The 27,061-nt window shown below is 36.7% G+C and overlaps 1 protein-coding gene across 4 annotated transcripts; it reads left to right on the top strand.

Moving 5' to 3' along the window:
* Window positions 1-1,004: 1,004 nt before the first annotated feature.
* Window positions 1,005-26,916, top strand: malt1 (MALT paracaspase 1). 4 transcript variants are annotated; one of them, XM_044112002.1, is made up of 19 exons: window positions 1,020-1,108; window positions 6,181-6,275; window positions 6,389-6,580; window positions 8,011-8,177; window positions 8,478-8,599; window positions 13,106-13,253; window positions 13,745-13,929; window positions 14,696-14,792; window positions 14,879-14,926; window positions 16,119-16,142; window positions 16,230-16,274; window positions 17,487-17,690; window positions 20,608-20,785; window positions 21,616-21,687; window positions 21,769-21,896; window positions 22,742-22,891; window positions 23,178-23,335; window positions 23,429-23,554; window positions 25,052-26,913. In XM_044112002.1, exons 3-19 carry the CDS (start codon window positions 6,432-6,434, stop codon window positions 25,511-25,513), a joined length of 2,463 nt encoding a protein of 820 aa, XP_043967937.1. In that variant the 5' UTR covers window positions 1,020-1,108; window positions 6,181-6,275; window positions 6,389-6,431; the 3' UTR covers window positions 25,514-26,913. The 4 variants fall into 4 exon arrangements, with proteins under 4 accessions (XP_043967940.1, XP_043967937.1, XP_043967936.1 ...); XM_044112001.1 differs by having other exon boundaries at window positions 6,181-6,580; XM_044112005.1 differs by lacking the exons at window positions 6,181-6,275; window positions 6,389-6,580 and having other exon boundaries at window positions 1,005-1,108; window positions 25,052-26,916.
* Window positions 26,917-27,061: the final 145 nt, after the last annotated feature.

Here is a 27,061-nt window from a genome sequence, read left to right as displayed (position 1 = left end):
GATTATCAATATTCTCTGTTTTGGGTCCTGTAAAGGACAAAAACAGAAAAAGGTGGTGTTATGTCACGCATACATATTTGAAGCTATATTTTGCTTTCTTCTCTGTGTGCAGCTTTGTTTTCTTCAGGAGGATTCTGCTCATAGAAAGTATTCATTTTCAGATTTGTTCCTTCTAAAGTTTAGAACAAAATATAATATTTTCTCATGCATGGACATTGAATTTGAATGTGATGGTAAAGTTGTGAAATTTGATCCATGCTTGGCTGCACATGGGTTTTTACAGCAGTCACACATACCAGTTCCTTCTCACTCTCCTCAGGTTTGAACTCTAATTATTTCTGTACTTTTCCATCCTGCTGTCTTCACAGGATAATAAAACTTTGTTCATTTTAACTCAGATTTGCTGCTCTCTCAAATCTAAATGAGTTACACATCCAACTAAGGTCAAGAGGGTTTAATGGCAGATCTGATATGGTTAGTCACAGTTAATCATTACCACACTTTCCTATTTATAGCCTCTATAATTCAAAGCTGTAAAGCAAAAAAGGTCATTATAACCTTTATTATAATAATAAAATAAAACTGGAGCAGACTTTCAAAGTATTGTTGCTTTGGTTATGTAAGTTACCATTCATTGGATGTTTTTGGTTTTTCTTGGTTTAAATAGAAACTTTTGACTGTTTAAACTAATTAATTGTTGCATCTATAAGAGTAATCGAGGATTTCTTTGTCACAATCTTGTTTCTTAAAGAAAACCGTTTATGGTTAAGTCCTAGTTGCATCTGTGCTAAAAGGTGTAACTTTATTCATAGAAAAAAAAAGAGGATTTTTTTGAGTCTAGGAAACAAAACAGAAAAAACTCAGTCCATAAATATTCCATAAAGGTTGTTGGTGGCAACTTTTTCAGCAGGTCAGTGTTCTTCTCAGGCCTTCTAACAAGCCATCATTTGATCCAGGTGCGTTAAACCAGGGAGAAAACTAAAACATGCAGGAGGCCGGCCCTCGAGGACCGACTTTGGGGGCCCCTGCTTTAGGAGCTTGAGGTTTGGGGCCAACAGTAGGTCGTGAACATGGCAGAAGAAGGGAGGAATCTTGGAGCAGATGACAGGTGAGTGGCAAAGGGTGAAATCTGTTGAATGTTTTTTCTGAATAAATGAGTCGTAGAGCTCAATGAGGACCCAGGTTGGACTGAAAGAATTATGATTTTAATGATGAATAAGGCAAACAATCCAGGCAGCACAGATGAGTAACAGCAACAACTCTGACTCTGGTAGCAACTGGTAACTAATCCAGGCAACACAGGCGAGAGACAGACACAGTTCTCATACTGGTAGCAACTGGCATGACAATAGACAGACTAGACAGTGGACAAGATGAGACAGATTAGACAAGGACCACAGTTGGGATTAAATACACAGAGGGCAATCAGGGAAATGAGATGCAGCTGGGAACAATCATGGGGTAGATTTCTTTAACCTGGTAAAGCCTGAATTATTTATATTCTATGAGAGTGTTCCTGATTTTTACCATCACGGTGAACTGATTTCAGTTTCAGTGGAAAATTTTTATTTTTATTTTTGTGTGTTTTTGTCAGAGAAGCATCCGGCTAGTCAGGAGGTCATCTGGACATCAGTGTGTTTCCTCAAATCACAACCTTTACTGAACAAGTTATGAGTAAAAACTGTGCTTTTTTTATGCTGTTTGGATACACACACAAGACTTAAGTCAGCATTTTGAAGTGCAGCCACTTTGTTAGTAAACTAAATAAACTTTCCACCAATAAACAAGAAGAAAACGAGTCATCAACACAAAGGTTTTATGTTCAGCGCACCATGGATCCAAATCCCACAGAATAAAAAAATAAATGGATACAGTGACATTTTTTAAGTGTTTGAATATTAAATGTTTCTTCATCTTAAGTTAAATTGTTGTTTGAAATGCTCAACTGCACTGCAAAAACATAAAACCTACCCTAATATTTTTGGTCTTTGGTAGTTTATAATGCAAATGTCTGAGAACTCTGAAAACAGGACAAAACTAACATTTCAGTGAGACATAGAAACTTGTTTTAAGTCTACAAATCCTTAATTTTGATGAAAATGTTCTAGTTTCACTGGCTGATTTCATATATATTTCATATATTTCAATAATTTGTTATTTGAAATAATTTGGAATGGAACCAATACTTTTTCATCAACATTAAGAAATTATCTACTTAACACAAGCTGCTGTCTTGTTGAAAAGGTATTGGTAAATTAGTTTCACCTTAATTCAAGTGAACAAAAATGTTTGCACTAGAAACTAGATCAAAAATACTTGGTAAGATTTTGTGTTTTTTTATACTTCCTATTTTTTGAAATGACAAATTTCCATAGTTAAAATGCAAAATCACAATGACTTTGCATTATGTTCTCCAATAATTATTACAGTCGAAAGTAGCCTACAGTCGTGTGCAGACATGAAGTATTTGTTTTTTTAATGTGAAATGTGATCTTGCCGATTTCTCCACAAGTCTTCTGAGTGAAAGACAAAGCAGCTAAGAGATTGTCAGTCAGCAGGGGAGCGTGTAAAGCAATCAAAATTTAACCTGAGCCGACTGAACCCAGCCGACTCTGTAGTTTTCCACTCACGTGCGTGTTGGGGCACAATTATGGCCAGCGGGGTTTCAAAGACAACTGTGAGCAACACACAGACACGCCCACGCACGCACGCACACACACACACACACACGCACACACACACAGAATTACAGTAAGTAATGAGTGTCTTACTGTTTACAACTTAACACAAACATCCTCCTTTAAGTGAAACTCTATCTGTGTATATTGCAATGTGCATTTACTGTGTGTTATTTGAATGCAACCATATGTTTGAACAAAACCTGTCTACACACATTTCTTAAAGAAGGAGAGCTATTAATAAGAAAAGAGGCATCTGGTGGATTTCAACATATTAATTTTGTTATATTTTGTAAATTATTTTACGCACTTCATCCATTTTTGACAAATACATTTAAGAAACAATGCACTCAACACAGCCTCAGTTATTACAGCTAGAAACTAATGATCAGGCCTGAAATCTGGGTTGTGATGGGCTTATCTGAACATTCAGAGCCACATAAAGACAGTCACAAAGTCAGGTTTTTGTCATCTGAAGAGCATTGCAGAATTGTTCTGACTAATGTCCCAGGCATCCAAGTGATCCAGAAAAGGTCTTTCTGTTCCTCTAACAGCTGATTCTATCAGGAAACAGGGACTTTGAAGAGATCCTTCAAAGTCTGTCAAGTCCCAGGGACTTGACAGACCACTCAGGTTTTCTGGTTCTGGTCTGCTCCGCATCCCCAAAACCAACAAGCAACAACTTCCAGAAATCTGCAAAACACTGAATTCTTTTAAATCAAGACAGAAAACCCATTTGTTTAGATGGGTATCAAATTATTAACTGTAACATCATAAAGTGTAGTCTATTTATTAGCCCGTCATTGTTTCTGCTTGTTATTGCAATGCAAAGGGTTTTGCTAGTTATTTTAAATTCCTTCAAATTGTTTTTTGTTTTTGTTTTTGCTGAAAATGTGCTATTCAGATAAAAATACCTGCAAGAACTGAGTAGTTGTTTCAGAACTACCGTAAATTATTTCATTGTTCAAATATTACTGAACAGTTAATTAATTTCAGTGATTCAATTTAAATAGTAGAGACTCAGAAAAAAAACCCAAGTACATTTCAAGTGTTTACATTTTGTCAATTTTGTTAATTTCGGTTTACAGGAAATAAAAACCAAAAATTTTAAATACTACCTTAGACCAACAAAAAAAATTAACAAAGAAATATCAGCTGACTATTTCTATGTACAATGTACTATAGTATTCACTCAATGCTTGTTCTGGGCTCCATTTTGTGCAAAATACTGCATTTGTAGCTTGGACAGTAAACTGTGGCTTTGGCTTAACACCTCTGCATCTTTGCAAATGTAGGTTGTGTTAATGGTGAAGGTAAATTGTGTTAACGGCAACCTTCGACTCATATAGTTGGTTCTTGTATCTCTCAGTTTCCTCTTGAAGATACGCCATTGATTTTATGGGCTTTAAGTGAGCTAACTTTGGGCGCAGTATTGGACTAACACCAGAAGACATCATGACTCCCCAAATCCACATGACTAAGGAAACTTCACACTCAACCACAATGATCTCAGACCATCCAGATGGTGAGATCTTTATTTTTAAATAAAAAGTAAAATGTGCTTTCATTTAGAATTTCCGTAAGGTGCTGCGTTTCGTCTTCTTCGTCTTTTCCGCCAGAAGTATGGTAGCATCCGGTTGTTGATCACATGACTCGTGTGAGCGGTAGAAGTGTTTCCGTTGCAGTTTTGCGAAATGCAGCTGAAAAAGCACATTATCCTAGCCGCAAAACTTTCTTGAAAAGACGTGTCATTCTCTTTTTTCCATAAATCAAGTTTATTTTCATAATTTATATTTGCGAAATTGATGAAAAGGCAGCCAATGTCTGTGGTTCAAAAAATGTTATAGCTTTAGCAGTGTAGCCGATGAAGTTCAGCTAGCTAGTTAGTAACATTAGCTAATGAGCATCTAACATCAGTTCCAGCAGGGAAAGACATTCACAACTCTTTCCAACAATGCAGAAAATTAAGGTTGTATAATCAAAGCTAGAAAGATAGATCATAAATATATTACATCATATATTAAAAGTATATTTTGAAAATAAACACCAGTAGCCTAGATATTAAACATACGTTTTATTTAGCCCACCTTTCGTATTTTTTTAATCGTCTGATCTATTGTTAAATATTTAAATGCCATGTTTTCACTACCTATAAGTGGGAAATCATAACAGAAACAAAGGGAACAAACAACCCCCCATCTGTGTAATTAATTTGATATGTTTCACTTAGGGGCAAATTTCCTGTAAAATGGGCTTTTCAGTAATATTACAATTAATTAAATGGGTCTGTACAAATTTATGCAGCAGAGATTGCATATTACGCTTAAAAGAAAGCAAGAAAATTGAAAAGGTTTTCATATCACACACGGGTGTCAGCAACATTCAGCTCCAGAGCTACAAGTGGCTCATTGAATCTTTATAACTTTGGCTAAAAATGATAAAGAACTCATATTTTAAAATATGGATATAAAGGGATAGATTTTTAGAAATCTAAGAATAGAACTAAAACAGATCAAGACAAATATTTGTTAAAATTGTCTTTTTTCAAAAGGTTATTTGATATGAAGGTTCAAGCGAGTTTAAGTGTGCTGGACTGAGGTTAAAAAAAGCTCTTTGATTGCAAAGGTTGCAGATAACCGATCTAACTGACCAGAGGCAAAGCAGATGGTTTGGGCCCCCTGCTGGACTAAACTTCCTGAGCACTTTACATACTAAAAAAAATAAATGTACTAGTTGTAGAAATGATATCTTAAGAGATCTATACTCACGTCATTAAATGCTGCAGTTTAAACATTTTTAACAACATTTTCATACATTGAAGTAAGATCTGATACTATATAATAAATAAATACACTGTTAAACATCATTTGTTTGCATAATAATTTAAATACCACTGGAAATCTATAAATTTACCTATGATTTACAAAGGTCATAGTTTATTTTGTTAAAAATAAATTACCGTATATGAAGAACATATTTGAAGTGTGTGTGCATACAATTTCAATTAAATATCTACACAATTTATTAATTCGTGTCTATATCTTAATTTGGACCTCCATTCTTTCTTCTTGGTGCCTCTGTTCTATAAAATGTGTTTTGTTGTTTAGAGAGAAATATGAAGTAGTAGTAGAAGAAGAAGGCTACTTTCACCTCCTACTTAATAGTCACAGCCAAAGAGCGCACCGACAGCAAGATGACTCACCACCTTTTGTTTAAGAAGAAAATAATCCTGAAGCGTTTTTGGCGGTCTTTAGATTAATTAATCTATGAATACACAAAAATGTCGGTGCTGAGTTTTGGCCAGTGTCCGTTGGCTAGCTAACGTTCTTAGCTAAACAGCTAGCAAAAGCTTAACAAAGCTATGTTTTCAAATTCTTTTGACCAACAGAGTTAGCGCAAATTACATTAATGCGTTTTCTTTTGCAATTTACATCGACATATCTTTATATGACGTGTGTTCACAACAAACAGCTAACAATTATACTTGCTAATATTGTGACAGTTTGTTCCCGCACGCTGCTCCATCTCAACAAAGAAACGATCTTTGGCAGTAACAACAAGCCGCAGCCTCTGAACGGGGAATCCCAACATGGTGAGGTAGGTGTGCCTGTATCACTTACACTGTGTCTTTCAGGAAGGAAGTTAAATCTATTTGTGCGAGAGTGTTCTTTTTTTTCAACCTTTCTGCCTCGATGTGACTTCTTGTGAAGTTTAAAACTAGTGTGGAGAAGCCGGTAGTTAGCCGGAGCCAACATGTCGGACTCTCTGGAGAGATCTACAAAAATCAACTTGTTAAAGGAGTCGATTGTGAAGAAACTTTGTGAGGTGTTGGATAAATCAAGCAATAAAGGATGGCGAAAACTTGGAGAGATCGTGAGCAGTGACAGGCGGTTTAAAGTCAGGTATGCTGAAAATTACTTTTAACTGTTTGTGCTTCTATGTGCGGTTAAAAACAGTAAAGTTACAGTTTGTGTACAGATATAATTCATCTTTATTGTGAAAGTATGCATTAAAAGCTTGAAATGTGTTTTGCCATTAACGTACCATGATCAGACATAAAAACTTGCACTAAGCATGCTTACAGTAAAGCCTGGTGGCGGCAGCATAATTCTCTGGCGTTACTTACGATGTAACTGAGGATGAGGTTATGAAAAGCTCAAAATAAAAGTCAGTTTTGCTTGAAGATAAAGAGGGATGTCACAGCGAGTCCAAGCATACATTAAAATCAGCTAAAAATAGTTTTACAAAATCAAAGTTTGAAATTCAGCACCTTCAAATCCAAGATGGACAAGGTTAGAGTATCTTCTGGTCTGGGACAGCTCCTAGCCCAGGTGGAAGAGTTCAAGTGTCTCAGGTCAGGGGCGGTCCTAGCCTGTTTGGTGCCCTGGGCGGACTACATTCAGAGTGCCCCCCACCTTCCCGCTTCACAACTTCCCCAATCAAACCAAGTCTACCAGACTCAGGTTCTCTAACGATGTATGAAAATATAGTTAGAGAACTTTTGCAAATATTCTTAAATCAAGAGGTGGGATTGCTGAAGTCTGTCGTGGTTTAATTTTTTTGGATCACAAAAATCTGATATTTTGTCAGGGGCATCTACAGTTTTGTGAACCACTGTAATGTAAAATAATGTTTGTGATAAGTTATCAAATACTGAGTTGTATTTTTTGAATTTAGTTGATTAAGGATTATTCTGACAATTAATTGGATAAAAAATTGTCACAGTTTGCATAGTTTTCATTTAACCACTTAAGCTTTTTTGACACAATATTAGAAAGGTATTGAGATATTAATAAACAAATAGTTCAATTCCTTTTTAAACAGGAAAAATAAAGGTATTATTGATAAAATGTGTTAACAGCATTCTTTTGCTGTACGCTTAATCAACTGAAGCAAAGAATGCATCTGCAGCTAAAAATACTCAGTGCTTTCTGCTTGACTTGATAGGAATACAGAGTAAAGCTAATCTGTTGAATATATTTTTTTGATTGGCCGATTAATAATTGGATAACAAAAGGTGCTTAACAGAAGGTTTTTTTGACAGAATTTGAACCAAGTGAAGCTAAAACTGGGCCACTTCTGGAGTTCTGTGTAGAAGATATTTACAGACAAAAGTTGTTTTTTGGGGGGGGATTTATCTTAAATGCAAAATGTATATATGTTTTGTACAGTTTTGGCTGAATTACTTCTCTGACTGCTGTTTTTTCCTCCAGTTAATGATTAATTGATTACTAAATTATGTGACGATTATTTGAATAATAAAGATTAATCGTTTCAGACCCAGTTGCTCTGCGTTATTAATCAGAGTTTGACCTTTTCTCTCGTCCTTTAGCTCAGACGACATGGAGATGTGTTCCCTCAGGGTGCTGGAGGTGGAAGGGAGCCCCAGCCTGACGCTGCTGAGGCTCATGGGAGAGCGAGGCTGCACTATGGGTCACCTCATGGACTACCTCCAAACTCTGGGCAACTCGGACGCCCTGCAGTGCCTGAAACCACCAGGTGCTGAGAAACGCACGCTAACCTTTTATTACTGTTTGTAGTGAAGTATTCCAGAGCTCTTTGTTGTCCTTATTTAGCTTAAAGAGGAATTTATGACTCATGTGGCAAAACGCAGGATGTGGAGAGTACTACTCTGCACACACGTGATTAGAAGAAGAGCTCAGTCAGTTTGGGTTTTTTAAAGAGGAAACGAGAAGTTTTCTTTAAGAGATACATAGCAGTGAACACAATCCATGTAGTGTTGACTAAACGTCATTTGCAATAAACCTTTTATGCCTTTCCTTTTGTTTGGTTCCATAGCGTTACAGATCCTCATTCAGCCGCAGTCCGTAGCTCTAATTTGTGGCCACAATCTGCGCCTCAGCTGCCATGCAGTGGGAAAATCTCCTGTCCAGTACCAGTGGTTCAAATCCAGAGAAGAGGTGAGTTGAAACAAACATGAAGGCAAACAATCACTCCAATGACTGTTAGGTAACAGATATAGGTGGAAGAAAGATGAGGAGTTCCCATCTGGACTCTTTACTTTATTGTATCTGTGTCAAAATTAATGTTGGGACTCAGTTAAAATTTAACTGCAGGGTCTGGTTAATCAAAAACCGTACATCAACAAAATAAACAATTTCAATTAAAAGTGTGTTGCTAAATTATTGAATGATCAGGTCTGTTATCTTGGTTATTCAGTCATTTAGGTCTGCAATTAACAATTATTTTACTCATTGATTATTCTCTTTGGGGGCTGCACAGTGGCGCAGTTGGTAGAGCTGTTGCCTTGTAGCAAGAAGGTCCTGGGTTCGATTCCCAGCCCGGGATCTTTCTGCATGGAGTTTGCATGTTCTCCCTGTGCATGCGTGGGTTCTCTCCGGGTTCTCCGGCTTCCTCCCACAGTCCAAAAACATGACTATCAGGTTAATTGGGCTCTCTAAATTCTCCCTAGGTGTGAGTGTGTGTGAATGGTTGTTTGTCTTGTATGTCTTTGGGTTGCCCTGCGACAGACTGGCGACCTGTCCAGGGTGTACCCCGCCTCTCGCCCGGAACGCAGCTGGAGATAAACACCAGCAACCCTCCCGACCCCATTAGGGAAGAAGGGTGTAAGAAAATGGATGGATGGATGGATTATTCTCTTTGACAGTTGGATAAAAGAAAGTTTGCCACATTCTGCAGAGTTTTCGTTTAACTTTTTAAACATTTTTACACAATATTAGAAATTCATTAAAAGATGTAATTAAGCAAATAATTTTATTACTTTTTAAGAAAATAAACTGCAATCCCCTGAAATTTTATACATGTATACATATTAGCACCTTCACTGAAATATGAATATAGCTCAAAACTGTTTACATCCGTCGCTGCCAATTGCATTTCCTATTTAATGAAAACACCACATTTGTGAAATTGTGTGTGTGGGTTTTTTTTTGTAGACATTAGCTAAATATCATCAAAGCTTTGTGCACATTTGTGAAGGAAAAGCTCCTCTTGGGGGAAAAAGGCAGATAAAGAAACTTTTCTACAAATAAATAAGATGCATCATCAAAATGTCAAGTCTTTTATGCAAATCAGGACTCTTACAAGCTGGTGATGTAATTCGTGGTTGTAAATAAATATATAAACAGTGCTGTAGGTGGACTGGCCGATACAGACCCTGTTTTTGCATAACTGTGTAATGGTGGGAAGGATCTCTTCAAAGTCCCTGTTTCCTGATAGAATCAGCTGTTAGAGGAACAGAAAGACCTTTTCTGGATCACTTGGATGCCTCTGTTTGCTAACGCTCTTTGTCCTTTAGCTAAGCAAATATGCTCATTTCATCCATACGGAAATTAAGTATTGCTGTCAGTTTTATTTGTCTTAGGCATCAATCACTACTATAAATCTGGTCTAAGTTAGAGCTGCACAATATGTAAAATCACTGAAGTTTGGTAGGATTCCTTAGTTTGCAACTAACAATTATTTTAGTAACCGATTTATTCTATTGAGTATCTTGATGATTAGTGGATTAATCAGACAAAAATATTGTCACATTCTGCAGATTTTTCATTTAACCTTTTTGTCTTTTTTATGCAGTGTTAGAAATACATAAAAAGAGGTAAATGAACAAATAATTAAATAAATTTTTAAATGAAAAATAAACATTTTATTACTTACAATGCATTAATATAGGTTTTGCTTTGTGAATTTAAACCAGGTGAAGCTAAAACGGCCATTTGAGAAGCTTTGAGTAAAGCATATTTAGAGGTGTTTGCATCTTAAATGTATATATATTCTGTAGAGTTTTGGCTTAATCACTGCTCTGATTATGCAGGTTTTTTTTTTTAGCAAATTTCCTTTTTTAGAGTCTGTATACTCCAATCAATGATTAATCAGTTACTAAATTAGTTGAAGATTATTTCAATAATTGATTAATCACAATTATTTGTTTCAGCCTTACAGTTGATGTATATTGTTAGTGGTTAAGATACCAAACCTTATGCTGTGTGGTGGGAACATTCTGAAATTAGAAACAAATAGTTACAAATATGTAGGTTAATCATAAAATATATCAAATATTGTAATCTTCAGCAATGGCGTCTCAATTACTTATTGTCCTGAAATAATGTATTCCTAATACAAATAGAGTTGTTTGTCGCTTTTAATGATGTTTAGTGAACTTTACTTAAAGAATGAGAGCACATTGTTTCTGTCCCACGTTCTGCTGCTTTTTAAGGATTTCTATTTAAGATTTCCACTTAGATTCAAACGCAAATTCTTACAGTTCTTTGGGCTTACCTATTTTTATCAGAACTTTGAATTATCTCTGTCTAAATCAAACTGTTTTACTATCTTGGCAATAAGATCCATATATGTGCACCAGATGTTTAAATCAACAAAAACATTGTGGAAGAAAATTCACATTGAGTTAAACTCTAACGTGAAATAACAAACAGACATGGGCTTGATCTCTCCATCAATGCCACTTGATTTAAGCAGCAAACAGAACCCTTTTCATTGCCTGTTTGCAATTTTTCTGAAACTTTCTGAACTTGTTTCAGGTTAATCTGCCTGCTTGTGCTAAAATGCTAACTAAAAATAGCTCAGATAGAAGTTAAACAAAGGATTCACTACAAGACAAACATTCTGGCTGATCTCTTTTTGTTTACATTTACTTTATGAAACAGATTTTTCATAAAATTAAAAGCTTTCCCACTAGATATAAAAAAAATCAGGAATCAATCATCTGGTTGATGATAGAAATTCATTTGATTTTGATTAAACTTTTTGCAATAAGGACTTAGGTTTATAATTACTGCATCTAATTACAAAGAAATCCAAAGTGCAGTGTAAAAACAAAACTCAAACAAAAAAGAAACGCAGAACAAACACTTTAACATCCTTGTGAAGGAACTCTGGCCCACTCTCTTTGCAGCATCGCTTCAGTTAATTAAAGTTTCAGATTATCTCACTGAAGGTCTTACCATGACATTTAAATCAGATCGAGGTTTGGACTTTGATTGGTCCATTGCAACCTTTTAATTATTATCTTTCCAGCCATCGTGCCTGACATTTGCTATTATGTTCAGCAATTATTTTCAAGTTGCTGATGACCAACTTTGGGCTGTTTTTTGCTAAAATGTTGACTTTAGAAGACGTTTTTATGCAGATGATGTTGTGGTTGATTAATGTCTGCAAGAAACCCACCATCTTGTGGCTCCAAATTATCTCTCTTCTTCCACCATGCGTAACGATTTGAATTAGATGTTTGCAGTGATGTGTTTGAATTTAAGAAAAACCTTCTCACCTGAAATAAACAATATTCCAGAAGACATGGGGTCCATTCAGATGCAACTTTGCAAACTTTAATCTTGCTGCCAAGATGGGTTTTTTTATTTTTTCTAACAAGTTTCCCAAACAAGACATCCTCCTTCAGTCTGTTCCTAATTGCTCTTTTATTAACTTTAGCATTTGCTATGCTGAGGCCCAGAAAGTCCCAGATTGAAGCTCTTATTTTTTATTTTTGTCCATTTTTTTAAACATTCTGACCTTAGGGAAAATTTGTTGAAACTTCCACTACTGGTAATATTAGCAACTAAATGGTTCCCTAACCCTGATGATCAGCAACAATCAAGTTGCTTTCACACCAGCCCTGTTTAGTCTGCCTTAATCAAGCTCAATTTAGTTTGTCTAGAAAGTCCATTTTGTTTGGGGAGGTGTGAATGCTTAGCCGAACTCTGATGTGGACCAAAGAAGCAATCTCTGGTTCACCTAGAAGCTTTGATCTCACTTTGGTTGACGTGAACTCTGGTGCGGTTCGAATGCATATGTGAATGCAGAGACTGCTCCAAAAGCAGGAAATGGATTCCAGTGCAGGGCATTCTGGGTAAATACAACTAAAACAAACATGTGAGTCTAACTCTAGAGGAAAAGATAGCTTGTGATCTTTTACAGACGACCAAACAGAAATCGTACAGCTTCTAAAATCTGACTTAACTCCTTATTGTTTACATTTTATGAAGAAGGAAGTTGCGCTCATGTCTTCTTCAGAGGTTTTCATGTCTTTTCCTTAAGCGGTGCTTGGTGCAGCACCACCACAGCCGAGGAGCAGATCAGCTTTTTCAAAGGATTTGGTTCTTTTGACACAGCGTGGAAGCGAACTGCACCAGCTAAAAATAAAACAAATGTTGCAGCTTTGATCTGGTCAAACCAGCAAACTGCCAAAACTCCTACATCTATTAGAGGTGGTCACACCTGCTGATTACCAATTAAAAGAGTTCAGTTCATTAGTGGCTGTGATGTCCACTGTTGCAGTCATTTCTGTGGAAACATCAGGGCTACATGTGACATTTTGAGTCACAGTTTTTCCATTCTGCTTTCATCTTTGACTTATTTATAGAGAGAAATAATGAAGTAAAGAGTGGAATATGGCTCCACCAATATAATTTTCATTTTCATTACCTCAGGTACCCAACAGCTTCTCTCCAGAGCTTCTGATAAGTCCCGTCCAGCTGAAGGACGCCGGCTTTTACATCTGCAGGGTCAACTGTGGCGATGCTTGTGAATTCAGCCAGTGGGCTCAGGTGGATGTCCTAAATGTCACCATGTCTTATGGTGAGACTTGCACTGCAAAAACACAACATTTTACCAAGTATTTATGTCTAGTTTCTAGTGCAAATAACTTAGTTTACTTCAACTAAGACAAAACTAAATTGCAACTACCATAACTTTTCAGCAAGATATGTGAGCTTGTTTTAGGTCAATAAAAATTACTTGTTTATTATTTCAGTTATACCAAGACATTTTCCACATATTATAAGGGAAATAAATTCCCAGTGAAACTGGTGTTTTTTCTTCAATATCAAGGAATTATAGACTTATAACAAGATCATATTTTTTGCTGAGAAGTTACTTGTAAGTTGGTTTTATTTTATATCAAGTGTATTAACATCTTTGGACTCAAAGCTAGAACAAAAGTACTTGGTTTGGGAAAGTTTTCACCAGTTCCTGTTGTTTTTCTTTCCATATAATAACAGCTGAACAATGTAATGTTTAAGTCAGTTGTTGTATTTGCATGCAGGAAATGTTGTGTTTTTCTCCAACAGCTCCAGGACAGAGTTATCAGTCCATAGACAGACGGCTAAAGTTGGCAATCCATCCTCAGTCCCAGCGGCTGCATGTTGGGGAAACCCTGCAGCTGGAGTGTGGTGCTGTGGGCCGGCCGATCCCTCGATACCAGTGGCACAGGAACGGAGTGCCGATCCCAAAAGCCACAAAGAGGAAACTCATGGTGATGTTTTATTTTTAGTTTAAGGGGCAAGTTTATGTAAAATGAACTTTTTTGAGCTTTACATTGGGTTATAATGTTATTCTCTTATTAAAAAGATACCTGGAGTGTTGCTTTGATTCTTTCATGCTTGTTTGAAAAATCCTTTAATCTCCATGGCAACCATTCAGCTGTGCAAAACACCTGGATGGACCCAGCGCTGCCTTTCAGGGGCAGCTCCTCCTCGGAGCTGCAGCTTGCAAAACACCATTTATCATTTATCTTGATAAATTTGTTACCATGGGGAGAAGTTTGATTTATTTGTCACAATAAATTTCAATTAGCAATGTTTAAACCCCCCTAAAACTGTTGGGATTGTTAATTTTACAAATTTTCCACAGTTTTTTCATTGAGAGTATAAATAAATATCAATAAATTTTACAATATGATTAAACACAGATACTCTGAGCAGTTTAATGATACATTTCTTTATGTGACTGGTGTCCAAAATTAGCTTATTACATCAGCTTTTTTGTTTGTGGGGCTATGATTGTTGTGCCATTCAGTTACCTGAAAAAGTCGTAGTAAATAGTCACTTTTATCATTATCACTATAGTACTATAAAATATCATGATAAAACTTTAAGTCCATATTGTCCATCCCTAACATAGTTACTTGATTGTTTAATAAAATAGTATTATGTGCCTGGAAATCACATAATACCCCCCTTTTAACTCCTTTCCTGCTTTTTCACAACTACTCTCACAAATGACAGTTTCCTGCGTTTCAGATTCCCCAGGTAATGCAGGATCATCATGGCAGGTATCGCTGTGAGATCAGCAGCAGCTCGGAAAGAATGTGGACCAATGAAGTTGATGTTGTGATAGGTATGTTGCGCTTTTTTTGTGCTTTTGGCAGCAGCTCTTAACTCACGATGTCTGAGCGTTTGTTTGCTTCTGTTCTCGACTGAAAGCACCGAGGATATCTGTCCAGATTTCAGGGGCAATGGAGTGCTCTGAAGGTAGAGTCGAAAGCGGTGCATGGTGTATAAAAACAGGCACACTAACTACAGCCATATTCAAAACACTAATGTGTTCCTCTGGCTGCATCTGGGTTGTAATCTGCACGGTGGTCTGGTGGATACTAATCGTTCTGACAAGGTTTCATTTCAAGATGAGATTTGCATGCATTGTGATTTAAATATAGGCCGCGGTTTTCATTTAACACAGTATGATCGTAATCAACAAATCCCATGAAAAGACTACAACAATGATAGAACGCATTGAGCTGAACTAAGGTTGCCTTTTCACTCAAAAGTAAAAAAATAGCTCAACAGTGTTACTTTTTTATTGTTTGTGGAACATGCAGGTGATAAAATCCAAAAAGGTTCATGTTTTGTACTGAAATGTTTTAAAATCTACTTGAAACACTGAAAAATTTGTATGCCAATTGTTACAAATAAGCATCTTTTACTATTTTGAATCACATTCACATTTTTTATAAGGATTATTTCCAACAAAAGTAAATTTTTATTGCCGCCTTAGAAATTATTAGTTTTCAAGGTTCATATTTAAGGCTGAACAAAGAAAGACTTGATCCATTTTACAACTCAACAATGGATCACAATTTTATTTAACGAAACAACTCTACATTACAAGAAATTCCTCCAAACCCAGAAATATAACATAAAGTTCAAGTATTTTAATATTTTAGGTTATTTATTTCAAAGCTGAGTGCACAAAGATGATGTTAAATAAAACAAAACAAGAAAACATAATATTTGGTATTTGGAAGTTGCTTTTAGTGCAACTTTAGTTTAAGAACTCAACATTTCAAATTAATGTTTTACTTTCTGTGGAGTTAAAAAGGAAAATGTTCCAATTGGGAAAACAAGAATCGTGGTGCAGAAATCGGTTCACATGCTGACAACAAAATATTTATCCATGAATAATTATTGAAATCAGAAATAAAAATAGCTTATTGGAATGCTAAATTTTGTTTTTCATGGAATTTGTTGAAAGTTGTAATTAAATATACTAATTATCTTTTTAAAAGTAATTCTGCTAACTTAACTCTACTGCATGAAAGTTCCTAAGACCATTCCTAACTTGTCATTTATTTCCTTGTTTATAATTTTCACCCTGATCCTGTGTGCAAAAACAAAAAATATCATTTATGTGATTGTAATGCATTTTGTTGTTTATCTTCTTTAGATGATATTTACGCCATCGGAGGAGGTAGGACGATTAAAACTCTGCCCAGATTTTTTTCCATTGTATTGCAGCTGCTTTAATTTTCTTTTCTCTGTTTTGCTGAAAATGTAGATTCCTGTGAACTTTTCCTAAATAGTTTGCCTGAGCAACTTTACGGTGAGTGTCTGGTGTTCATTAAAGCAAATGTTTGTTTTTCTGCTTGGTTGAAGGAGGCAGTTTTAGCGATAAAACATAAATTTCATGGTGAATTCTGAAGGAATGGGAATTGTTGTGATGATTATCAGCTTATTTATATAATCAACCACATTCTATCAGACACCCAGAGTTATCCTGATGATTTAAAAAGAAGGAAGTACAATCTAAATTAACTTTTAACAAGAAAATTATCAGCAGGAAAGAAAAGGTTTATGTCTCAGAAGGGACTGATGTGCAGAATAACATCACACAGCTACAAATGTCACTGGTGTTCATCACAGGATGATCTACTTCTTTCCTCTCTGTGTTTTTTTTGTATTTTTGATTTTTATCACTTTTTCTTCAGAATTTATGGCAGATTCCTCAAAGTGTCGCATGTCAGACAGCTTCAGTTGTTTGACCTGTTCTGATAAAGAAGGGATAAATCCAAATGGAAAATTATTTCCATCATTCTTCAAATTTGTTCTTGTGTGAACAAGTAAGAAAAGAGGGAAAAACCCATCCACATATGTGCTGAGTTTGAATTTTTTTATAGAAAAGTTTAGAAGTAAAAAAATAGCAAGACAAAAACTGATTTATTTATTTTACTTACAGTCTGGAGTGGATTGACACAAACTAATGATGTTTAAATAACTACACCACAGAAGTGGGGTCAGGTCTGTCCTGACATGCATGTTTCGTTAATTAGCCTCTTTAAGTTAAATTATGCTTGAGTGCAACTATGAAGATGGATGTTTGGATGAAGCAGTAAAGAAAAACATAAGAATTGTCTTTCTAATAAATATTTGGAGTAATAAATGTGAAAACTGCAGTTTTCTTTGAAGATATTTGTGTATTGACTGTTTTTTTCCCCATTTGTTATCCACCTCTGTAACAGCCTGTATTTATTTTTAAGCAAATATTCTTATTGGAGATTTTTTTTCAAATCACACAAAATGACAGAACTGCTCCTAGTAAACATGGCCGCTCCTTTAGAGATCTGTTATATTCACAAAACATTCTGTGCTGAGCTGGATACCATGTAAATACACAGAGAAACAAATTCAAGCAATGGGAAAACATGGGAAAAAAATCACTTCTTGTTGTCTGTGATGGTTGCTGAGTTCAATATGAACGCCTGATGTAACAGATTAAGTCCATATTGTTTTTATCTCCTTCCATCTTTCACGTCAGCGACTGACAAAGTGGCCCTGCTGATCGGTAACCTGTCCTACCAGAACCACCCGCAGCTCAAGGCCCCCATGGTGGACGTGTACGACCTCACCAACCTCCTGCGGCAGCTGAACTTCAAAGTGGTTTCACTGCTGGACCTCACCGAGTCGGAGATGAGGAACGCCGTGGACGAGTTCCTACTGCTGCTGCATAAGGGGGTTTACGGTGCGTTCAAGTCAAGTCGAGTTTATTTCTAAAGCACATTTCAACAACAAGGCAATTCAAAGTACTCTACACCATAACGCCATAATACAGAAACTAGTACAGAGTTCTCAAAAGTCTGAACCAGAAGTGATCCGCGCCCAAGTGTGTAGGAATGAGTCTGTTGGGGGAAAGCATATTGGAAACCTGACAGATCAGTAGATAGCTTGAGCATAAATGTCATAAACAATTGTGCCGTCAACACGTCAGTAACATGTTACCCTAATCTGGCCCCTTGTTTCAGTAACAAGTATTCTAACACGTTACTATTTACAGTCCAATAATCAGATTAAAGTTATGCATCCACGTAAAAGTAGTTTTATTTATATAACACATTTTCAGCAACAAGGCAATACAAAGTGCTTTACAGGATTTAAAAGGAAATACGAACAAAATAACAAACCAAAGGAAAAAGCATCTAATGTTGATCTAAAGTATGTAAGCTAGTTGCTCCTGTTCAGGGTTACTAAGTATCCTCTGGTCTGATTCCATTTCTGGGTTGGGAGAACAGGAGTCTAAAAAACAGTCTAACAGTGTTGATCCAAAAGTGTCACTTCTGGTCTCTGCATCTAAATAGTGAGTTCTATAGAGTTTCTGTTAAAATAAACTAAAGAGTGACTAATCTAATTCCTTTTCTGGGTTAAAAGTGAATACTCCACAGTTTCTAAATAGTGATGGTGTAGCATTGGTCTAGATAGTGAGTACTCCACAGTTTCTAAATAATGAGCTAAATTCTAAGTTTGTTCTAAATCCTTTTCTGGGTTAAAAGTAAGTAGTTACAGTTTCTAAAAAGTATAAAAGTAACTAAGTAGTGACTGTTCCTGTTAAGTATTTCTGGATTCTAAGTTCGTAGTTATTCTAATTCTAATTCTGATTCCATTTCTGGGCTGGGTAATACTGATCTGAATAGTGCGTACGCCACAATTTCTAATATTACTAATAACTAAAATAATCCTTTTCTGGGTTAAAAGTGAGTACTCTACAGTTTCTAACAAAATAAAATAAAAACGAGGAAAGGAAACATTAGGGCAACATTCAGACAAAACAAAGACATGAGTGAAGGCGGTGACATCACAGAGCCATGAACCCACGTTGCTCAGCCTCCCGGCAGAAGTCAGATAAAGATGTTATCGAGGAATGTCCTTGGGAGCGCTCAGCTCCACAGCTGCATGGATAACAGGAGGGGGTGAAGGAGCGTCATGTTTACATATCTTCAAAGAGGTTAGAAATATGCAGCCTTTCAGATACAAAATGTCTTATGTCGGGTAGATTATAAATTTTAATCTTCCCTAAAGTCTCTCCAATACATCTCAGTTCCCAATCATCCAAATTAGTTTGGTCGTTCCACTGAGCCGAAACTAGCAACTTCTCCAAGATCGAGTCCATCCTGTTAGTGAGTTTTAGAGTCCTCATCTGGGCTGCGAGTCTCAGCAACACTCACATTCAGCTTATATCTCTGTCCACACCAACAGTCTGAGTGTTCGCTATTTTGGCCAAGTTCGTCACAAATTTGTTGATAAGCCATGAATCCGCAAGCTCCAAACAGCAGAAATCCTGTTATCATGAATAAATCCAGGATGTATCCTGCCTGGTGTGTCTCCGCAGGACAAGAGGGCTCTCCTGTGCCACAATGATCCAAAAGCATTGAGAAAATGTGATCAATTGCATTGAGAGACTGGTTGACCAGATCCATAATTTGTAGATTCAGAGGATGTGCAAAGAAGGGCTCCAAAAATATAGAAAAAGACAGAAAAACAGAGCAAGCAGGGAAGGCATGGCCAGGGAGAGAGCAGAGGAAAAAAGCGTCTGCCTTCACCGAGAGCAAGAGAAAAAAGCATAATGAGCGTCATTCCAGGACTGAACACTTTATCATTTGACTGACAACTAGCAAACTAAATACTCTGGTAGCACACAAGCTACCAGCTTCTGATATATTTTATTGGTCAAAAGGCATTTGATTATTGGTCAAAATGCATTGATATAAGTTGACTGGCAATTGAACAGGTTCTGCCTCTTTCTAAAACCGAAGTAAAAAACAACTCATAAATTAGGACTCAGCAGTTTTAAGCTCACTACAGCTGTTTGACCAACAAAAATAAAATCTAAGAAACAAGTTCTTGAACAACTCTACAGTGATGATCAACAAAATAAATAAAAATTATACTTTTCACATCTAACAGACACTTTAGCTCTTCACTGATAACTCAGTTTCTCTTTCCAGCCCTGCATTCAGTAACTTACCAAACATGAGCCATGAAAAACATTCAGGCAAAAAGCCTGAATGTTTTTTTTTCTCCTGTCATTTTCAGTCATAAACATTTAACTAAAATATCTACTGATATGTGTTTCTGGCTCTGCCTCATTCTGACTCTCTGCAGCCTGATGTTCCTGCATGGATTCATGTATTTACAACAGACACTACAGTAATGTACAGGATCAGAATGTGAATTAACTAAATATAAAAAAGTAGGTTTTTATCATACAGAATATTTAAATAATTTAACAATTTCCAGATGTATACATTATTATACATCTCTACTCTATTTACTGTGTAACCCGTTTCTGATAGCAAAGATTTTCACTCATTTATTTTTAAACCTCTCCTCAAGTGCTTTTTTTTAATGTCTCCTAACCATTACCTTTACAGTGTGGAAATAATGAGAAAAATATTGAAACGTTGAAAGAAATCAACCTGACATCAGTCCTCACCTTTCCACCTTTCTGGTTCTATTATAATTAATATAATTTTTTATATCATCACACCTTGAAACTCCACCTGGCTCTCCTATGTCTTCCCTGTCACTGTTGACATTATTTCTTGGCTGCAGTGAGAGATTCTCTTCTCAGGAGAGCCGACTTAAACACACCGCTCCATCCTCAGGTCTGCTGTACTACGCTGGACACGGATACGAGAACTACGGAAACAGCTTCATGGTGCCGGTGGACGCACCGAACCCGTACCACTCTGCCAACTGCCTGTGTGTGCAGAGCATTCTGAAGCTGATGCAGGAGAAGGAAACGGGCCTCAATGTTTTTCTGCTGGACATGTGCAGAAAAAGGTGAGGCCATCACCTATACTTCTACTAAGCTTCCAGGAACAGGTTAGAATAGGTCTATGGGCTATACGGAATATGTTCATTACACATTTGTACAAAATCATTCTGAGACAATTTCAGCTCGGCCTGTTTCAAGCTTCTTTCAGAATGAGTTGTTTTAGGGCGTCTAGTCACTTAAAATACAAATAAGCTGCTGCTGGCCACGCCCCCCCAACTCACAGTTTACATTTGCACATGAAAATGGCATCAAGGAGATGGGCAGTTATGCAACCGTACATCTTTGAAAAGCATTAGTAGAGCCTTCTGCACAACCAACAAGAATCCAGCAACAGGTTTCTGGATGGTAGGTCAACAACAAAACACTTGTCTTTTCCAGTGGCCATTGTACAGCGCACACAGCAGTAAAACCAGCTGACCAAATGAGCTGGAGCTCTGCTTCGGTTTCTAGGTAACGGGCTGGGCTTGGCTTTGGTTGCTAGGCAATGGTGCAATGCCCCAGGAATGTAAATTTACATACTGAAGGTTTTTGAAATGGCTTACCAAAAACATAAACTTATTGCCAGAAAACGGCTGGGTGTTTGTTTTTTTTAAGCGCTTAGCCTGTTTTTAGAAGCAGTAGAAACCCAAATGGAAGTACAAAAACGTATAAAACGTGATTTTTTTTCATTTTCAAAATAGATCCTTATTACATAAACTAGGTTCAGATTTATGTGCAGTTGCTGTTTTAAAAATGTATTATATTTCCACTCTACACATCTGATAATGTTCATTTGTTCCATACAGTTTTATTATTTATTTTATTGTCTTTATAATTTGAATTTTTTTTTTGTTAGGAATATTCATGATGAAAGCACTCCGAACATCGTCCTGAGAGTCACGGCCAACATTGTCTTTGGATATGCGACGTAAGTCTGCAGCAGACGTTGTGATTTCAGTTAATTATATATTTTTTTGTTAAATAATTTATTCTTTGAGTGGTAATGCAGGTGCCAGGACGCTGAGGCCTTTGAGCTGAGCTCCACGGGTTTCACCAACGGCGTGTTCGTTAAGTTTTTAAAGAAACGGCTGCTGGATGACGAGAAGATCACGGTGGTGCTTGACAGAGTGGCAGAAGGTGAGAAAAGGAAAAGAAGCTGTGCAAAACACAAATGTCAGGTTTTGGGGAGTGTATTACCAAATTAGGTTTTTATAACATAATAGATACAAGAGCAGGATTTGTTAGCTTGGGTGGTTGGTTTTAAAGTGACATGAGGGTACTGTTGGTGAACATACTATGAAGGGTTACCATGGCGTCATTTAAGCTTTAAATGTGACGTATTATTCTGCGTGAACAGGTTAAAATAAGCCTGTTCAAAACATGTTTATGTTTTTTTCACAAAATCATTCTTAAAATGAGTTGTTTTAGGGTGTCTTGTCACTTTAAATACTAATAAGCTGCTGCTGGCTACACCCTTCAACATGAACATTTACACTTGCACAAGAAAAAAAGCTGCAAACAGATGCACAGTAATACAACTGTATGTCTTTGACAAGCATTAGTAGAGCCTTCTGCACAACCAACAAGACTAAACACTTGTCTTTAAAGACAGCCCATGTACAGAGCTTACAGCAGTAAAACCAGCTGACCAAATATGCTGGAGCTCTGCTTGGTTGCTAGGTAACAGGTTGAGATTTGCTGGTGTTGCTAGGTAACAGCGCGGTGCCAAATGTGACTTAAAAATCAGGGTATTTTTGAAACTGTTAATTTTCCAAACACTAAAAAACATTAATTTATTGCCAGAAAACAGCTGGGTGATTTCTTTAAAACACTTTGGCTGCTTTTAGAAGCACTAGAGACCCAAATGGAGATATAGAAATGTGCAAAATGTGAAATTTGCTTAAGGTCTCCTTTAAATACTCACAAAAACGTTACTGTTCTCCTTTGAGTCACTTTTGTTTCTGGGATGTTTTTCTGGCCAGACATGGGTCAGTTTGACGCCACAAAGGGAAAGCAGGCTCTGGAAATCCGTAGCAGCCTATCAGAGAGGAGGGCTCTGACCGACCCTATTCTGCCCGGCGACAGTGCAGACCTCGTTCACGCTCACAGCAGACAGTGGGCAAAAGCTCATGGTAAGTGTTTTTAAAGTGTCTAATAATTTCTTATCCATCGTCAGGAAAGCTTGAATCAGGTGAAGCAAAAAGTTTTCTTTATCTTAAAGGCAAAATAAAAATATTTCTTGTACAGTTCAGCTTAATAAATTCAGCAAATGACCTTATTTTTTTGAGTCTTTACTCCAGTTAACGATAAAACGATTACTAAATTATTTGACGATTATTTCACTAATTGATTAATCGCTTCAGCCCTAAATAATAACAGTTCACAAAATAAACTTGAAACGTTTGTTTGTTGTTTCAGAGCTTCCTGAAAGCATGAGCCTGAACTTTGACTGCGGCGCTCAGATCAAGCTGGGCTTTGCTGCAGAGTTTTCCAACGTTCTCGTCATTTACACCCACATCGTGAAGAAGCCAGAGGACATGTCCTTCTGCCAGGCTCACGTCACCGACTTCTCTCTGGTTTGCACGCTGAGATATGCTCTTCTTGATAACTTTACAGATATTTTGTAATATTTTGAGATGGAAGGTGAAATCCTGCTGTTTTTACTGCAGGACCTTGATGTTGATCCAAAGGAAATGAACAGAGAAACTCCTGAGGAGACGGGGATCTACCTGCTGTCCAGCAGCCTGCCGCAGCACTGTCTCTACACCAGACTCAGCTCTCTGCAGAAACTCAGGGTAAAAACACAACGAGAACCTTAAATGTCCCCCAAAATAACCCTCAGGTTGGTTAACAACATCACTGATTAGCAACATCAGTGATACTTTATATATTCTCCTTGATAATTAAAATGTGAAAATATCTGCAACAGCCACTTTAGGTGCCACTAAAAGAAGATAACTGGTTTGTTTTTACAGTAAATGGCATCCATGAAGGAGATTCAAGGTGTTAAAATAAAATAAAAACAAATGACCTTTGCATATTTTCCAAAAACATCCTGCTGATCCCACATGCCTTTAGGAAAATCTTCTGTGAACCAGACAAAAGTTGACTTTTGTCAGAAGCTGTGTGACCCGTTGAATCTGCTGCAGATGTAAACATCATGCCTGATGTTAAACACGGTAGTGATGGTGTGATGATCCGGGGCTTCAGGACCTGGTTAGAGATTAAAGAAAACAAGAAATTCTGGTAATCTATTTGTGACTTTTTAGCTCAAACGTATTTAGTTTATTCAGAAGATGAAGCACTCCATGAAATCTGCTTATGAAAGTGACGGTTTTGTAGCGGCCTAGTCAAAGTTGGGACTGGTTGTTCATTTTCAAAAACCCTCCAATGTCACTGACTAATTACAAACCTTATGAAGAGGAGTGTGCAAAAAAATGCCTCCATAGTTATTAAATACTTATCAGAAAAAACATGATGGGTTTTATTTGGCACAACTTTTTAGGTTAATGAGAAATTACTTTTTATTATTTTTTTAATTTCTTTCATTTAACCAAGTAAAACCTCACCTTGGTGTAAATAACTTTTTTATATTAATTTTATCTGAAAAAACAAAAGAAATGTTTAAGGATGCAATACGTTTTCTAATCACAAGCGACAATTTTAGCCTTTTCAGCTGCAGAAATTCCTCAAATGCTCTAAATATGAAGTTTTCTGTCTTCACATGGCAGCAGCTGCCCAAACAAAAACTAAATACTGCAAAAACACAAGATCTTACCAAGTATTTTTTATCTAGTTTCTAGTATAAATATCCAGAAATAAGACAAAACTAACTGATGAGTAACTTTTCAGGAATTTATCTGAGCTTGTTTTAAGTAAATAATTCTCTAATAGTGATGAAAAATGTTAGTTCTATTGGTAGATTGTTTTACTTTTAACATGGAAAAATTGTCTTGATACAAATGAAATAATCTGTCAATGGAACAAGTACTTTTTCATCAATATTAAAACATAATTTACCTAAAACAAGCTTGGAAAGTTACTTTACTTTACTTTAGTTACTTTTGTCTTCTAACTAGATAATTATTTTGTATGGTTTCGTGTTTTTGCCGTGTATACAACTACATATGAGCAGCTAAAAATGTATACTACATTCACGACAGTTTAAAAACAACAGAACACCAAAGTTATTGCACTCCTTCCAGGCCTGAACGTCTATTTAAGCTTTTTATTCAAACTTTTGATTTTGTTTTGTAAACATTTTTTCTCTCTGCTAACCCTTCCCTCAACAGGAGGAGCTGGTTTTCACCGTTTGCCTTCAGGGAACGTTTGCAGCCATGGACGATGACCACCCCATATTCTGGACCAAAAGCGTGAACATCGGGAAGCCGCTGATCGCCCGGCTGGACTTGCACCGGGCCGTGCGGCGGAACAGCTGCCTGCAGACCTGCATGATGCCCCACAGCCCGTCCCAGAGCCCCTGCCACAGCCCGGGCCCGGAGCACCAGCACTATCTGCACCACGGGTCGCACCAGGACTACAACCGCCTGTCGCCGCAGCACGCTCAGGGCGCAGCGGGCGGCTGCGGCTTCTCCTGCTACGACCAATTCAGTCAGTGCGACTTTGACCGGACCTACGAGTCCGACGGACTCCTGAGCTCCTCGGGGAAGCTGAGCATCCCCATCGAGGCGACAGAGGACATCAACGAGCTGCAGGCCGTGTTCATCAGCAGCCTGCACCTTCAGCCACAGTGACGCGGAGCCTCCAGCTCACTCAAAGGACAGATTTATGTTCTGCTGCTGTTAAATCACTACTGGGGACATGGGGGACTTGTTTTTTGTTACCTCACAAAAGTATTGTGTTCCCTCGCAATAAATTATATTGTAGGGCCATTGTACAAAGAATAAAACGTATATTTTCGCCAGAAAGTATTTTGAGTCTAATCTGAGAAAATTTCTTGAAAAAAATTAGCAAATTTCTGTGTTTCATAATTTTAAATGTGGTAGAAAAAAACTAATTATCTAGGAAAAAATCTTTCAAATTTCTGAAATTGAAATGTCAGAAAATTCCTAGAAAAAACTCATGTTTTCTAGATAAAACTTGGAAATTTCTGAGTTTCAAAAGTTGGAAATGTTTTACTTTTAGAAATTTCGCCAAAACTTTTCCAAAAGTTTTTTTCCATAAAATTGAGATCAATCTCAAAATCTGAGCTTTTTTACAGCAAAGTTTCAACTTTTGAAAGTTAGAAATTTCCTTTTTTTGTTGGAAATTTATCACTACTTTTCTATGTGTGCACAACACACTGTTGTAATTTTCTAAACAGTTTCATTGATAACAGGTTATACCTGTACATTAAACTTTAAATAAAAATGATCTTTCTACATTCTTAACTTGTTGGAGCTGAAAATTGGTTGAAAATTAATCTAGTAATTGGTTGTCCATGGTTGTTTATGTAATATCTTCCATGTTTGTGGCTTTGTGCACATAAATTTGTGGCGCATTTATCCAAAAGAAAAATAGGTAAAACTTTAGATAACTCAAAAATGAGATGATACCCGGAAAAACCTTCCATGATGCTGCATGAACTGACTACTAAATACATTATTACATGGGAACGCAAAACGTTTGTGAGGTAACACAAAAGAAAAAATTACATTAAACTTTGTGTGTAAAGGTTATATTTTGAAATATATTTTTAGATAAATGTATTTTTGTAAATTTGAAATTGTTGAATGTAGTTTGTGTTTGCTGTGGATTTGTTACCCCCGCAAAACATTTATTAAGTCTTTAATTCAGAAAGTGAAACAGAATTTATTTCTCTGAAATTTTTACTAATTACATACATAAGACCAATTAAAAAAATTAATTAAGATTTTTTTTTTTTATTGCATACTTTAGCTTACAGGACCAAATCATTTTCACAGTTATCCAGCAGACTTTCTCGCCCTCCACATGGATGATAAACCCCAAATGATCACTGGAAAAGAAACTGGCTGTATCCAAGCGCAGTAATGGAAAGTTTAGTGGAAGGAACCTGCACCTTTGAGAGGATTGTGAAACAAAACCAATCCAAGAGTTTGACAGATTCACAAGGTGTGGATTACAGCCGGAGGACAAATCCTGCACTAATTTTTTATTTAAACCTGTTTGGACTTTCCCTATGAAAGCCATAAAGATCTGGATTTTGGAAAGTTTTAACCTTGGAGCCAAAAATACTTCCTGTCATGACAGTTTCCAGCTGTTCCTTTCCATAAAGTAACACAAAATGTTACCAAGTATTTTTGGTTTAGCTTCTAGTTCAA

Source organism: Gambusia affinis, linkage group LG03 (genome assembly GCF_019740435.1).
Source record: "Gambusia affinis linkage group LG03, SWU_Gaff_1.0, whole genome shotgun sequence".
Taxonomy (NCBI): domain Eukaryota; kingdom Metazoa; phylum Chordata; class Actinopteri; order Cyprinodontiformes; family Poeciliidae; genus Gambusia; species Gambusia affinis.
This window is presented reverse-complemented; position numbering and strand designations above follow the sequence as displayed.

Coding starts and splice junctions, on each gene's coding strand:
- malt1 (XM_044112002.1), top strand. CDS start 6,432: ATGTCGGACTCTCTGGAGAGATCTACAAAAATCAACTTGTTAAAGGAG. Junction 14,793..14,878: donor TGAAGTTGATGTTGTGATAG/GTATGTTGCGCT, acceptor CTCGACTGAAAG/CACCGAGGATATCTGTCCAG. Junction 20,786..21,615: donor CTGGACATGTGCAGAAAAAG/GTGAGGCCATCA, acceptor TTTTTTTGTTAG/GAATATTCATGATGAAAGCA.